Source organism: Mus caroli, chromosome 9, assembly GCF_900094665.2.
Source record: "Mus caroli chromosome 9, CAROLI_EIJ_v1.1, whole genome shotgun sequence".
In the NCBI taxonomy this organism is placed as follows: domain Eukaryota; kingdom Metazoa; phylum Chordata; class Mammalia; order Rodentia; family Muridae; genus Mus; species Mus caroli.
In genome coordinates this window covers 4,142,034-4,157,531 of record NC_034578.1, presented here as the reverse complement: position 1 = coordinate 4,157,531, position 15,498 = coordinate 4,142,034, and the positions used below count along the sequence as shown (strand labels likewise).

At 45.0% G+C, this 15,498-nt stretch overlaps 1 protein-coding gene across 3 annotated transcripts in view; it reads left to right on the top strand.

Moving 5' to 3' along the window:
* Nucleotides 1-8,562, top strand: part of Yap1 (Yes associated protein 1) — a 73,889-nt gene extending 65,327 nt beyond the window's left edge. For all 3 annotated transcript variants that reach the window (XM_029481165.1, XM_021171848.2, XM_021171849.2), the window contains 3 exons: nt 2,455-2,585; nt 4,383-4,495; nt 5,801-8,562. In XM_029481165.1, coding sequence (XP_029337025.1) covers nt 2,455-2,585; nt 4,383-4,495; nt 5,801-6,036 — 480 coding nt within the window. In that variant the 3' untranslated portion in view covers nt 6,037-8,562. The remainder of the gene's footprint in view (nt 1-2,454; nt 2,586-4,382; nt 4,496-5,800) is intronic.
* The last annotated feature ends 6,936 nt before the right edge of the window (nt 8,563-15,498 follow it).

Below are 15,498 nucleotides of genomic sequence, written 5' to 3'. Positions count from 1 at the left end.
AGAGAATTCTGTCAAACAGAAATGGGGCATCACTACAACCACTACAGAAAGTGTTGGCCTTTATGCAGAGCAAGAGGAGGCCACAGAAACAGCCAGAAGATCTAAGACTGGGTCTAATAGCCTAATAGTCTCAGTGTTCTTGTTGAAATGGGCTTGACCCTGTAGAGAATATGCAGACAGAAACTGAGCAAGACAGGCACGTGCGCACACACGCGCACACACACACACACACACACACACACCACCTAGAAAGCTAAAGGTCATGGACTTGTAGAGAGAGGACAAAAGAAACCAGGAAAGGCTAGAGCAGGAAGAGCCTGGAATGTGAAGGGTTAAGTGGGAGGCGAGGTCATCCAAGAACTGGTGAAGCCACATGTGGAAAACAAGTTCTGAGAAAGTGCAGGGGTGCACAATACTTACACATTAGCTGGGCAGTGGTGGCCCACACCTTTAAACCCAGCACTTGGGAGGCAGAGGCAGGCAGATCTCTCAGTTTAAGGCTAGCCTCAGCTACAGAGTGAGTTTCAGAATAATCTGGTCTGGATGAAATGTTTAATATATGAAACATATTGGTCATTGTGTGCTTTCCTCATATGTACCTCACCACCACATCCTCTTGATCTCTCCTTGTTAGTCTCTCTCACCAAATAAGCCAGCCACCTTTCATTTTCATGCCTTTGTGGGTATATATACTTTATTTTAATTGAGATTTTCAGTAGGAGAAGCCATATGATACTTGTCTGAGTTTGGCTTACTTTGCACACTATGTTCACCCCCATTTCCATGAGTTGTTCATATTTCATATCACATTTTCTTTATCTACACATCTGTTGCTGGGCCTCTAAGACCCCTTTGCCTCAAAACCTTGGCTGTTGTGAGTAAAGCAATATTAAACAGATGTGCAAGTGTCTCAAGGAATTGGGTTCCCTGTGGTGTTTACCCAGGAGTGGTTCTCTGGTCTGATGTTCCTCACTGCGTTTCCAGCGCACCTTTGCTCTGTACTGACTTACTTGTTCTCTAGCGGCACACCAGGTTTCCTTTCTCTCCTCTCTCAGTCTCTACAGCATTTGTTGTTGGTTTTCTTGATAGTAACGTGGACTAGTTTGATCCTGCCTTTCCCTAATGGTTGAGGAGTATTACGGAAATATGAGTTACAGAAATACTGGTGAAAAATCAGCTACAACGAATATTGTTACTGTCCATTCATAATTGAGGAAAATTTTAAATTGGAGTTTGAATTTACCAAAAATTTAAGGTGATCTTTCCCTCCAACATCCCCACACAAGTTCATAAACCTGAATACTCAGTACGCCTCCAGGTAAGAAGCCCCAGTGTGAAGGGTGTTAGGCCAGAGAATGTAAATAAGCCTGAATAAAAAATAGAATTTAAAGAGGAGACACCATAGCAGTGCTGTGTAGAGTAAGAAGTGTTGCTGGCTTGGGCCCTGAGTGAAGATGTGGCTCAAGGGGCTGGAGAAAGCTGTGCCTTAAAGGCAGCCTTGGGTCTGGGAAACTGCAAAGAGACCTGGAAGCATGCTTTATAGAAAACTCTTATGTTGCAAGTCAGTTACCAAGTGCAAAAGCCTGTGCACAAGCAGGGGTGACATCTGCTTAGGAAACAAACCCACGATTTATAGGGTAGGGTGGTGAGGGCACTGGTAAGAGAGCCTGGTCCACAATGTCTGAAGCACCTCTGAGGCCTGTCGTCACCCTGTGGCAGGCAGATTTTCAGGTAGGATTCTGTTGAGCACTGTTTGATCCCTGAAAAAATGTTACCCCAGACTCACCGTCCCCAGAGGAGAGAACACAGCTCTATTTAGTTCTGGGAGGAAGTCCCTAAGACAGTAAGACTTGGTGTGAGCAGTGGGGAGTTGGGGGACTGGTGTCTAACAACAAATCACACATGTTCTTTCCATTCTGTTTTCACTGCTGGCCCCAAACCTTCAGAGCCGGTAAGTAATAACAAAATCTAAGAATTGTCATTTAAAGCCCAACTGTCCCAAGGGAAAATTTGGGGGTCTTTGCAAGTAAAGAAAAGTAAGATGGAATAAATTATGTGTGTTTGAGGGTTAGTGTCTGCAGGTTTTTTGTTTTTTGTTTTTTGTTTTTTGTTTTTTGAGACAGGGTTTCTCTGTATAGCCCTGGCTGTCCTGGAACTCACTCTGTAGACCAGGCTGGCTTCGAACTCAGAAATCTGCCTCTGCCTCCCAGTGCTGGGATTAAAGGCGTGCGCCACCACTGCCCGGCCTGCTCACTTTCTTCTATGCACTTAAAATGCATAGAAGAAATTGGTTATTCTAATTAGAAAATATTTTAAACATATGTTAATGTTTTACCTTTTTTTTGTGTCTATTTACCCCTTTTGTGGTATTGTATCCCTTTTAAATCTAACAGTAAATTTGTAAATCAGCAGACTATTTCTCTTTACTTTTGTTTGTTTGTTTGTTTGTTTAAGGAATTAGCTCTGCGCAGCCAGTTGCCTACACTGGAGCAGGATGGAGGGACTCAGAATGCAGTGTCTTCTCCTGGGATGTCTCAGGAATTGAGAACAATGACAACCAACAGTTCAGATCCCTTTCTTAACAGGTTAGTGAGAACGCTGGCCAGTATCTGGAACAGACCCTTGCTTTGTTGTTCTGCTTTGAGATTTATGGCTGTGTAGAACATCCGTGTGGGCCAAAACCCATAGCTGTCAACCATCTCTCCACAGGTGCCAAGCACAGTCAAAGCTGAGGATTAAAGGGGACTAGTTGTTCAGGCTTGTGCAGGGATCTCTGTCAAAGCCCCAACATGCTTATTTCTGCCTGTAAAAATTAGTCTTGAAGGATAGAGTGAATGCCTTTTTGTAAAAGCAAGCACACAGCATCTTACCCCCAAGGATGTTAGTGAAGGATGGGGGAATGCTATGCCCCACCCAAAATTTTAAAACATAACAGTTAGTGGCCCTTATTCACTCCCTCAGCTGCTGCTGCTGCAGCTCAGGGGTGTGGTTCCATGGTGTATGTGTTTCTATTTTCTAAACATCTTAACCCCTTGTCCCCTGAGCTGCTCTGGTGCCTGCCAGGTTATCCTAGATGCTCGGGGGCATGAGGGGCCAGCATTAATTAGTTGGGATTCAGTGGAGAGCAATCTTTGCCAAGAAAACAGTAAGAATTATCCGTACATCACAGTGGGCTCCTCTGTGGCTTCTCTGGGACTGGGGGTGGGGTTTGTCTAAAGTCACCAGCTTAACAGACTCCAATGTCTGTTGTGTGTCCTATGTGGGAACAGTGTCCCTGCCATTCCTGGTAGAAGCTAACAGGCATCCTGGGCTAATATATACATGGCTGTGGTCTATACCAACAGTCTCAGGCAAGTTTATGTTTCTTGGATTTATTATATGAGGCTGCTGAAGTTTTCAGAGTCGTTGGCATAAAACAGTGCTTATCATGTAGAGTGAAGGAGAGGACGGGCCAAATGCATCGAACAGTTAATTAGGAAGAAGGTTGGGATCAAACATTTGTACTGCTGGGCTGGGATCTGGTAAGGGTTTGTTTTTTTTTTTTTTTTTTTTTTTAAACAAACACTTTAAATGTCCATCATGTGAGAGAGCCAGTCTACATCTGTGGTCAGAAGCCAGTAAGAGTAGCGATTGCCGTTGGAGTTGTGGGGGTTATTGGTTTGTTGTTTTGTTTTAGTTTTAGTAGAATTTAGGTTTCCAGTTGATAACAGCTATTGTCAGCCATAACTTAGGAAAGGATTCTCTTCAGGAAGCTTCAAGGCTGTTTTCTGCTGCTCTTGAATCAATCTTGAGACTTGGCATTCAGCCTTAAGTAAAGATGCATGTTGTCTCCCGTTTCTCCTGAAGGCCCTCTGCTTTACCTCCCTTCTCTTCTGAAGCTTGGGCCTCTTAGCTGTGCTGAGGTGTTTGGGTGTTCCCTCCCCCAACAGAAGCAAGAAGATCTAGTTGTGGGAATTTTATCTTCAGTGACTTGACTATTTTGACAAAAAGACATTCTGGCTCTTTATTTAGGCTTGGCTATCCATGGCTTAACTTGTGTGCCTTAGGAGCTGGAAATTGAGCATGAGCCTAATGCAGGTTTGACCCCTCGGCCTAGGGACTTGAGACCTTGGAGACCCCAAGCTTAAATAGTTAATGGGACTTGTCACTTTCTTTTCTCTCCAAGCCCAGAACCTTTAGATAGCTTTGTCTTTAGCAGCTGCCACTTTAGTTAGGATCAATGTATCTGTCCTATTCCAGTACAGAGGCTGTTGGGCTCTGCAGAGGCACTACAAGGCAAGGATTGTTCGCTATTCCTCTCAGAATCTTGGTCATGCTTAACACATCTTTATTTTTGCCCTGAGTTGATTGAACTTTTCTGTGTCTTTTCACTGTTTTCCTAGTGGCACCTATCACTCTAGAGATGAGAGCACAGACAGCGGCCTAAGCATGAGCAGCTACAGCATCCCTCGGACCCCAGATGACTTCCTGAACAGTGTGGATGAAATGGATACAGGTGAGTATTGATTCCCTTTCGGCTGCAGATAGTCACTAGTTGTGTTTCTTCTCCCTTCCTTCTTAGACAGGGTCACAGTGCAGCTAGTACAGGCTGGCCTGGAGCTTACAGGCTCCTGAGTACTGGGATTCAGGCACAAGCTGACACACTGGGTTTTCCTTTGAGATAAGGTTTTGCCATGGCCCATGCTGACCTTGTGAACCTCCTGCTCTGCTTTCACAATGCTGAGATTTCAGACACTCACCACCATGCCCATTGTTTGACTTTGTTTTGTTTTAACGTGTTAGTTGGGCCTACTAGAACTCTTTTGTTTTAGATCTGTGTTCTTAATTTTTAGTAAGTTTTTGTGACCCAGTATTTATCTCTTTTCTCTGAATACTTTGGGTTCAGCTGAGTTGTTTAAGGTATTACAGGGCTAGCAAACCATATTTGGGGGAGGGGGCTTAGACTTTATAGTTGAAGTAGTTGCACAAGTATTGAGGAGCTAAGATCTCGCTGCGTTGGCTGAGGAGAGCACAGGACAGTGATACATTTTCTCCATAGTGTCAGAAGTCTTTCATGCCTGCTTTTATCTGACACATGAAAGAAGGTGAGATTTGGAGAACTTGTCCCTTGCTTCCTCTGAGTTTACAGAGATCAGAAATCCTGTTTAGGAGCCACTTGGGCCTACCTCATCCTAGCCCCATCCTGGCCCCTCTCACCAACTATCATGTCTCACCTCTTTGGCCCCCTTGTAGCACTTAAAAAGGCTGTTTGTTTTTCTGAATATAAGTTCTGGCAAAAGCTCCAAGAAGTGCTAATATCATAGATAAATAAAAGCTCTCTGGGCAGTAAGTGCAAGAAATTTAGAAAGAAGTCTGGGGAGGTCACGTGTCTTCAAGGCCTCCTGGGAATGCTGTTCTTCTGTTGCCTGTATGAGTCTGTAGTGCTTGATGTTAGTGTCCCGGAGGACAGCTTAAGACAGAAGGTGCTCCATCTTGACATGCTGACTACCTAGAAATGGTGCTACATTTCTAGGAGAAAGAAAGAAGGCGTGGATGTCATTTTTCACTGCTGCATATAGAATTCCAAGGGAGTTCATAGCCTGTCAGTTAACACTTTGTGGTAAGCAGCCAGGCTGTATATTATATTGCATGTCTATGAAGTGGTGAGGCATGTGAGACTTGACATTGCTACCAAGTGATCTCTGTGTGTGGTTTTCTAAGGTAGACACTGTGCTTCAGTTGGTATGGGTATAGCTATGTGCTCACACAGGCAGCTCTGATGCTTCCCACAAAACATTTGTTCATCCCTCCCCAAAACTAGGAGACACCATCAGCCAAAGCACCCTGCCGTCACAGCAGAGCCGCTTCCCCGATTACCTGGAAGCCCTTCCTGGGACAAATGTGGACCTTGGCACACTGGAAGGAGATGCAATGAACATAGAAGGGGAGGAGCTGATGCCCAGTCTGCAGGAAGCGCTGAGTTCCGAAATCTTGGACGTGGAGTCTGTGTTGGCTGCCACCAAGCTAGATAAAGAAAGCTTTCTCACGTGGTTATAGAGCTGCAGGGAGCCACTCTGAGTCTGTGAAGGATCCACAGAGCCTAAGATGTGCACGCCTGAAATTCAGATAAGTCAGTGGGGGATTCTCTGGCTACCACAGAAAACAGATGAACCAGTGTCCATCGTTGTTCCGCTTTTCTCTGCCCATCGCTGCTCTTACGTTGGTTGCTGACCTCTTCACGGCCGGCTTTAAAGAACCAGAACCACAAACAGATTCCTTTGTTAACTTTGCTATGATAACTACGTTCTCTGGGATTGCTGGGGGGATAGCCTGCTGGATAATGGATGTTCTGCCTTTTGTCCAGTGGTCTTTTCACCCATCATTTTAACTGAACACACAGACTGGGAACTGAAATGCTTTAGAACATTGTTCAAGAGGTGGTTTCTTCAGCTGCCTTTGGCCCTTGGGTCCAACAAGCCAGAAGCATTGCGTCTGATCTCATGGAGGATGGAGGAGACCCATGCTGAAGAGTGATGGACTTTCCATTTCTTCTTTTAGTGATCCCATTAGGCACATAGTGACCTGGACTTTATCTTAGAGGCTTAGGAGGCATGAGACAGTTTCCATAGAAATATATTAATTATTACCACATACTCTAGATTAGGTTTGAATGAATATTTTCTGTGGGTGTTTTGGATGGTTTTTCTCCCTCCCCTTCCCCCCCCCCTTTTTTTTTGTGGTTGGTTTTTGGTGGAATGTAGGCAAATTAATGAATTCGTTTATAGCTGTAGCTTGGGGTGGGTAATACCATTCTTTTGGTGGGAAATCTGTATTTCTTGGTTTTTTAACATCCTATTTAAATCTTAAATCTTGGTTATCTCCTCTCTACATATATACACATATGTCTATGGTAGTGTGATAGCAGAATGTATCTTTATAAACATTTCTTTCCTTTCCAATTTATTTTTTAAATGGTAGCCTTGAACATATACATTTAGACACAGTAGTTTATGTTTCACAAATAGTTTAAATTCTGGTTGGAGCAATTGCAGGTGTTTGAGGGAGGGAGGGCAGTGTTATAGAAAGGGCTCTAGTGGGTAAAGCCAAGAGGTGCCTCTTGCCCTCTGTGCACTGTGGTGACAACAGAAGCCAACAGTGGCCTTACTTCCCTTAGACTGATTTCATGCCATGCAGTCTCTGAGCTTTAAGCTTTAGAGAGGCAGGCCTGCCTTCTGCCTCCACCTCAGCTTTGGGTGTACACTCAGATACTTTGAGGTCAGGTTGAGTGTCACCTACAAGATCATTCTTAGGAAACTCCCATGTATGCTGAGTGGACCCTGGGGTAGTGTGCAGAATGTTGTGAGGTCATGGGTTGGCTGGTAAAGTGATCAGACTAGTAAGTGTGGGGGTAGTTGAACTTCACAAAGAGCTAGAATGAAGCATGATTATGGCTTTATTTTTGCAAGATTACTAGAGTTATGTGTCTCCAGGAGTAATAATGGTTTCCAAAGAGTATTTTTTAAAGGAACAAAATAGGCATGAATTAACTCTGCGTATAAGCTATGAAGTAATAGTTGGTTATGAATTATAGTGGCACCAGCTAGCACCTCTGTCATTTAAGGCTCTTTGAGTGCTTCTAGAAGAATCCCTTATTTTCAAGGGTTCATAATGAACAACAATTTCCCCCCCTGGCTAAAGCTGCTACTATAAAATCCTCAGCTTAGGAAGATAGAAATCTTTTGGACCTTTGATTTAGTGTAGCACAAGAATGAAGTAGAAAAGTTTTACTCAGTACTTTGAGTGCTCAAAAAATACAATCAGTGTATTATATATGATTCATAGGTCAGTCATTTGAGGCCATTGACTCTAAGGCTTTTAATTAGAACTAGTTGAAGATTCACCCTTGAATTAAGTCTGGGGAAATGGCCACCCGGAGGATGCATTGATGTAGAACAGAGATGAAATTCTACTCTAATTGATAATTGAGCAGATGGATGATCCACAACAGTGTGTGGGGAACGGGCAGATGATAGGCGTGCCGAGTGCCTATGATTGGCCAGTAGCTGCAGAGTAAAGGCCGGCATCTTCTGTGGGCAGACTAGCTTTAGTGGGGGGAGGGGGAAGGGAGGGGGGCATGAGCTGTTGAAGGTTACCGGGCTATGATATAGAAAAGCTTTTATGAACTTGTTTCTCTTCAGTAAAGACTTCTCTCGCTCTCAGTAAAGAAGTTCCTAAGTTTCCAGCTGCTTAACCCCCCCCCCCCCCCCCCGCCCCACACACACACACACACAAAGTGGATGCGTCTCCCTTCTCCCTCAGCATGGCGCCTGGTTATACCTCAATGTCCAGCAGCCCCTGGTGCCTGACAGTGCTCTCAGACCTTATCAAACCCTCCATGCTGACTGTGGGAGATTTAAACACCCTTCCTCTCACTAAATTTGAATCACGGCCTGAACGTAGTCTTTGTTGTCATGTCCAGCAGTGTTTAATGCTTCCTGGCTGTAGTAGGTAGCATGCAGGTAAGAACTTAACTGGTTATCCTTGAATTTCTTTTACAATAAACCAATTTTTATAATCTTAAAATGTGTCAACTTTTTTACATTTGTGTTCTTTTCAATTAGGACTTCTGAGTCCCTCGGGGGAAAAAAAAGATGAGTTTGGTTGGGGTTTCAGAGCAAGCTATGCTCTGTTTCATAACTGTTTCCTAAATGCAGAGACTTGACTTCTTTTTTTTTTTTTTTAAGATTTTTTATTTATTTATTTATTATATGTAAGTACACTGTAGTTGTCTTCAGACATCTCAGAAGAGGGCATCAGATCTCATTACGGATGGTTGTGAGCCACCATGTGGTTGCTAGGATTTGAACTCAGGACCTCTGGAAGAGCAGTCAGTGCTCTTAAACGCTGAGCCATCTCTCCAGCCTGAGACTTAACTTCTAAAGAGAAGGAAAAAAAGGTCCCAAGGAAGCAGCTGTGGAATGTGTGATGTTGCTGTTATAAGTGTTAATATGAAAGTATGCCTTAGCTGGGGCAGTGGTGGCGCACGCCTTTAATCCCAGCACTCGGGAGGCAGAAGCAGGCAGATTTCTGAGTTCGAGGCCAGCCTGGTCTACAGAGTGCCAGGACAGCCAGGGCTACACAGAGAAACTCTGTCTCGAAAAAACAAAAAAAGAAAAGCCAAAAAAAAAAAAATGTGCCTTACAGCAAACACTTCCACTTTTTCAGTGGAAGACTGAAAAGGAACGCTAATGAGTTAAATACTTAAGAAGCTGGACCATTTGGTTTTGAAACTTCAAAGTTGAGGCAGTATCTGTGACAGCTTTGGAGCTTGTGCATTTAGGGACAAGACGAATCTTATCTTGGCAACCATGGTTTTTGTTTTGGTTTTGGTTTTTGTTTTTCGAGACAAGGTTTCTCTATATAGCCCTGGCTGTCCTGGCACTCACTCTGTAGACCAGGCTGGCCTCGAACTCAGAAATCAGCCTGCCTCTGCCTCCCAAGTGCTGGGATTAAAGGCGTGCCAACCTCTCTCCCTGACCCTAACAACAGTCCTAAACTGGGCTCTGTGAGAGGAAATATGGAAGCTATTCTGACTCCAGGGTTGGCACATTCATGCTGATTAGAGTCATGTGGCTCTGGCAGTGTCCTCCCTGTGGTCCTACCCCAGTTTATTTGTAACTTATGTATCTGTTGGATAACTATGTGCAGCTGCCTAGAGAGGCCAGAAGAGGGTGTCCTCCTCTGGGGCCTCCCCTGGCACTTTAAATGTATGTCAGTGTTTGTTTTGCAATTTAAGAGCTTAGCTGCTTCCAGAGTTGAAAATTAGTGTGGAGCACCCTGGTGCTGCCCTGTAATCCCAGCTATACAGGAGGCAGAGGCAGGGGGATTGCCAGAGTTCACAACTGTGACACTACTCTGGGCAACACTGAGACTGTTTCCCAACAGGCCTCAGCCTTCTACCTCCACTAAAAACATCTGTTGACCTTCAAGTCTGACTTGAGTGCTGAGGATCTGAAACTGGCCCACAAACCTGTGTGAGCAAGCACTCCAAACCACTGAGCTGTCTCCCCTACACAGAATTACAGTGGTAGCCTGGCTACTTGGCCAACTGAAAGAGAATTTCCCTTCAGAAGCATGCCAGCCCCTAGAATAAGCACTGGGAGGTTTCATTGCTACCTGCTCAAGCTACTGAGACCAGCTGTTCAAAGGCAATGATTCCATCCCAAGGAATCCGATGGAAATCCTCTTTCCTCCAGCAACTCGCATTTAAGTAGAGTTTACACGACTGATGTAAACTCGGACAGGAAGGGGCTCAGCGGGTAATAAACACTTGTCTCAGATCTCAGTTCAAACCTGCAGCGGCCACATGCACATCTACAGCTCCAGTGCCTTTGGGGACAGAGATGGGAGGCTTTCTGGGTACTAGCTTAGCTCCAAGATCGGTAAGAGACTGTCTCAAGAGCTACCTTAGGAGAATAAGGAGGGAAGGACAGCAGGACACCTGATACCCTCTCTGCTTTACATAGGTATACACATACAAAGTCGAGCTCTTGGGGCAGAGTTTCAACAGATACCCCAAGTAAGCTGAGCCTCAGGAGGGCCTAAGTGATGTGTAGGTGACCAACTTACACGTATATTCTTTGTGTGCATGCATGTGGCCACTGGAAGACAACTTTGAGTCATTTTCTTCTACCACGTGGATCCTGGGGCTTAACTCAACGTCTGCAGGCCTAGCAATAAGCACCTTTACTCAAAGAGCCATTGCATGACCTGACCAGCAATAGCTGGTCTCTGGCTAAGAGCCAAGATGTTCGGGTTTATGGGGTTTTGTTGTTTATTGAGACACAGGTTTTCTGTGTGTAGCGCAGGCTGTCCTGGAGAACTCAGAGATCCACCTGGCTCTGCCACTGCCTCTCTGCCTCTGCCGGGATTAAAGGCCTGTGCTATCAACTGCCCAGGAGGCCTTAGGAATTTCTTATTTTTAATTATAATTTTATGTGTATGTGTACCTAAGTGCAGATGCCTGTGGAAGCCAGAAGAGAACAAGGTATTCCCCAAAACTAGAGTTATAGTGAGCTGCCTGATATAGATGCTATGAGTACCAATCCCACATCCTCTGTAAGAGCAGGCCCTTAAACATTCACTAAGTCTTGTCTTGGAGTTTATAAGAGATGTAAAGAGATGTTCAGCAGCAGCCAGATGACTAACCTGAAGTCACATGTTCCTAATCTTGAGTTCCAGTAAATTGCTCACAGCCTATAAAAGTCTGGTTGGGATATGCAGAGGATGTGATCCAAACCATTGAGCAACACAGTTCTCCTATATTCCAGCTTCATCGGGACAAGCTCCTGAGGGAGGCCAGTATTGGCCATGTCTTGGGAGCATGGGGGTAGAATTCTAACTCTGATTTGAACTAAAAATTACAGACTAGACTCATCAGTTTTCCAAAGCTACTGAAACAGAATCCCCAGGTTCTAGTTCTCATTGCTCTGATGTTTGTTCTACTGGAAATGATAAATTAGTACAGTCAGGTTGGTGTCCCACTACGTGCTACCCACTGGGAACTGGTCTCAGACTTTCCCACTGGGGTAAGGGGAAATGTGCAGAAAACAGTACCTTAGATGCTGACTGTGACCAAAGCAAGAGGCTTCAAGAGGCTGGAGGTGTGGCTCTGAGGTTAAGGGTGCATGCTGTTCTTCCAAAGGACCCAAGTTCAGTTTTCAGCACCTATATCAGGTGGTTCACAGTCACCCATCACTCTTCTCCAAGGGGCCAGCATGCTCTTCTGGACTTCACATACCCACACACGAACATCATGTAATTTTAGAAAAGAGAAAGATTTAAAAACATTAACTTACAAGCTGCCCATATTCTTTCAAAACTTTTTATTATTTTATTTTAAGACAGTCTGAGATAGCCCAGGCTGGCACTGAGTCCTAAACATCTATATTAATCTCATCAAGGCTCAGGGAGCAGCAGGAAGTGGGGACAGAAGGATCCTACATGAGGTAGACAGCAAGCAATGATGTGAGATGCTGTCCTTTGGAAGCAATGTGGCTGTCGCACTCGTGAACACACGGCAGAACAAGATCAAGCCAGGAAAACTGCAGATGAAATGAGAAAGCAACTGTGAGGCCTCACCTCTAGCAATGGATGGCTGCTGTGTTGGGGAAGAGCCGCTTCTCTGAGAGTGTGACCACTGGTAGGTTGGCTGTGCTCCAATGGATGGCTCTATACTGATTCATCTTGTACAAGAAAAGGACATAAAGTTGGGAGTGGACAAAAAGGGCTAGAGTCTGTAGGAAGCCTGAGGGGTATGGTACGATCAAAATACAGTGTATCTGTATGAAATTCTGAAAGAATAAATTGTATTATTCAAGGAAAGAAGAGCCTTGATAAAGGGATGCTGAGAACACTGCCACACATTCTAGAAGATCTTGAAGATGGGACAGGGAGTCATGGTGCTGAGTTGCCATCCCCTATGCTGAGAAGAGATAGAGCCATGGGAGAAGCTAGTATTTTATTCAACCAGTGTGGTGATTGCCTACAAGGTAGTTCAAAAGAGATCTCTGTGGGGAGAGCTAGGATGTGGTAGAGCACTTGTATAGCATTCATGGGAGTCTGGGAGCAAGCTACTCTACAGGAGTTGCAGGCCAGCGAGAGTTGCAGAGTGAGACCCTGTCTCAAACCCAGCCACAGGATTGCCTTGCCTGCTGAAGGACAATGAATTCAGATTAGAAAATGCTAAAGAGAACAGATGAAGAGAGGCCAGCACCATCCCTGTGGTTCAGAGCCTGAAGGTGGACCAGGTGTGGGAAAAGAGAGGTAATAACAGAAAGAGCAATTAGTTCAGATAGTGAACATGATGAGCAGGTCCAGAGTAACATATCTCTCCTCATTTTCTCTGATAACTGTTAGCAATAACAGCAGCAGCCCTCTGAAAGGGTGGTGGGTGAGACTTGCCCTGTTATTCTTCACATTGGCAGAGTCATTGAGCTGTTGAATTGGAATTATCAGCGTAACGAGATTTTGCATCTCCATGGGAATACATCTTAGGTGTATCTCTGAGGGCATTTCCAGAAAACTTCCCCTGAGCAGAGAAGAGACACCCTGAATATGTATTTGGAAGAGGGGGTGGGGCGCATCCTATGGACCGAGGGACCTTGACTACACAGAAAGAGAGCAAAAAACAAGTTGAACAGCATTCATCTCCCATCTTCTGGCCCAAGGATGGCAAGAGTGTCACATGATCTAGCATTGTTGCCATGAGGTTTCCCATTGCAGACACACTGTCTCCACAAACAGGAGAGTTGGCCTTTCCTCTCCCAGAGTCAGTCAGACCAAGCTTTTTCTCCCACAAACTGCCTTTGTTAGGTATTTTGTTACAGCAAGGAGAAAATTAGCTAATGTAATTCTTTACTATGGGAACTTGATGGAGGCCTGGCGACACTGGGATGCTGGGCAACAGCTGAAGCTGTACATGGGCCTTGGTTTAAAATTAGAGTGGTTTGGGGTACTTGGTTGGTTTGAGTGTGAATAGTGGTCTTATATATCTTTGTGTAGCCTAGGCTTTGAATTCCCAATCCTCCTGCCTTTAGTTCTCCAGTGCCCTCACACTGAGCTGTTTCACAGGACAATTTGCTTGTAGGGAGCCTGTAGACCACAGAGGGCTGCCAGTTCTCATGGGTTAGACCACACTGAGAACCACATTTCCCTTGCTACCTGCATCTGTAATGCTGCTCATCTTGCCTGCAGCCTGACCTCTGCCAGTGGTGCATCATGGGTTTTGTCCCATTGGAAAGGAGCTGGGGTAGAAGCTGGATTGTTCTTCCCAGTGTCTCTCAAGATCTTGGTGTCAGTTCAGAGTTCACTCCAATGTTCTTTGTTTTCCACTCATGACACAGATTTTTACTTACATAAATTTCACTCTGTGCTGGGCTGGGGAAATAATCTAATGACCTAGAGTCTTTCCAGATCCAAGGCCAGAGGGGTGGCAGGGTGCCCTAGCCCCATCCCCACAGGGTTGATAATAAAATCCAAGGATTGAGGCTCCCCCACTCTCCAACATTCTTACCCTCCACCCCAAACTTTGAGTTATTTCTTTTGCACTACCCCAAGGAATTCCTGGTATCTCAGCTTCAATTAGCAGTGGTCATTGGGGGGACGGGGCGGGGGGAGTGTGGGGGGCCCGGACAAGAAGGCTGCCCCACCTTTGCACATAGGCGAGAATGACAAACTGACTTCACAAGGCCTCTTTCACTTAAGGACAAAGGTGGACAAGAGTCACTCACCCCCAGACCCCCACTGTGACTCTCTGCTAAGCTAGTGGTCTGTGGAGTTCAGAAACTGGCCAGCTCATCCCCGCCTGGCATCAGTTCAGGTCAAGCAGAAAGCACAGCATCTCTCAGGAGTGTATCTACTTTCCAGCACGGAATTCCTCCTCTCTGTACTTTTCTCCTCACTCTCCTCATCTTCTGCTTTTATTTTGATGTTTTAAAAGATTTACTTTTATTTTTAAATTACGTGTAGGTGTGTGTCTGTATGAGATGTTTACACATTGCTGCTGGTGCCCTCGGAAGCCAGCGGTGTCCCCTGCACCTGAAGTTAGACAGTTGTGCCCCATGATGTAGGTCTGGGAACTGAACCTAGAAGAACACCACTCTGACCTAAAACCAACAGCCTCAGAACCAACACTTAGGTATTGCAGACAAATCATGAAAAAATAAAGAATTCATGAGCGTTCGATACCTATGGCAGTCTTCCAGTGTAGCCTACACAAGGAGCCAATTTTTGGAGAGGTGTGTGTGTATGTTTGTGTGCATATATATGTCTAGATATACATACACACACACCACACACTTTCAGGCACACATATATGTATGAATATACACACATGGGCTAGAGAGATGGCTCAGTGGTTAAGAGCACCCACTGCTCTTCCGAAGGTCCTGAGTTCAAATCCCAGCAACCACATGGTGACTCACAACCATCTGTAATGAGATCTGACGCCCTTTTCTGGTGCATCTGAAGACAGCTACAGTGTACTTAGATAAAATAATAATAAATCTTTTTAAAAAGGAATATACACACATATATAAACACTTTAATTGTATTTCATTATTGTGTGTATGAATGTTTGGCCTGCACATATATCTCCATACCATGTGTGTGCAATGCCCACAGATGCCAAATGAGGACTCTGAACCCCCTGGGAATAGAGCTACAAGGAATCATGAATTATCACATGGGTAACTGCTCAGCTGGAGGTAAGCTTAGTCAGCTTTGCTTGGAGTTGGTAGGTTTAGGAGGAGGACAGGGAGATGTTGACTAGCTTTCTTCAAGGTTATTCAGGCAGCTGTTGACAATTGATACATTCAGGGAGGGTATCTTAAATTAACCTTTAAGTAGTATTTCATACAAGGAAAGTGTGGAGCTGGAGAAGTGGCTCTGCAGTTAAGAAGGTGGACTGCTGCCGGGCGTCGGTGGTGGTGGTGCACACCTTTAATCCCAGCACTTGGG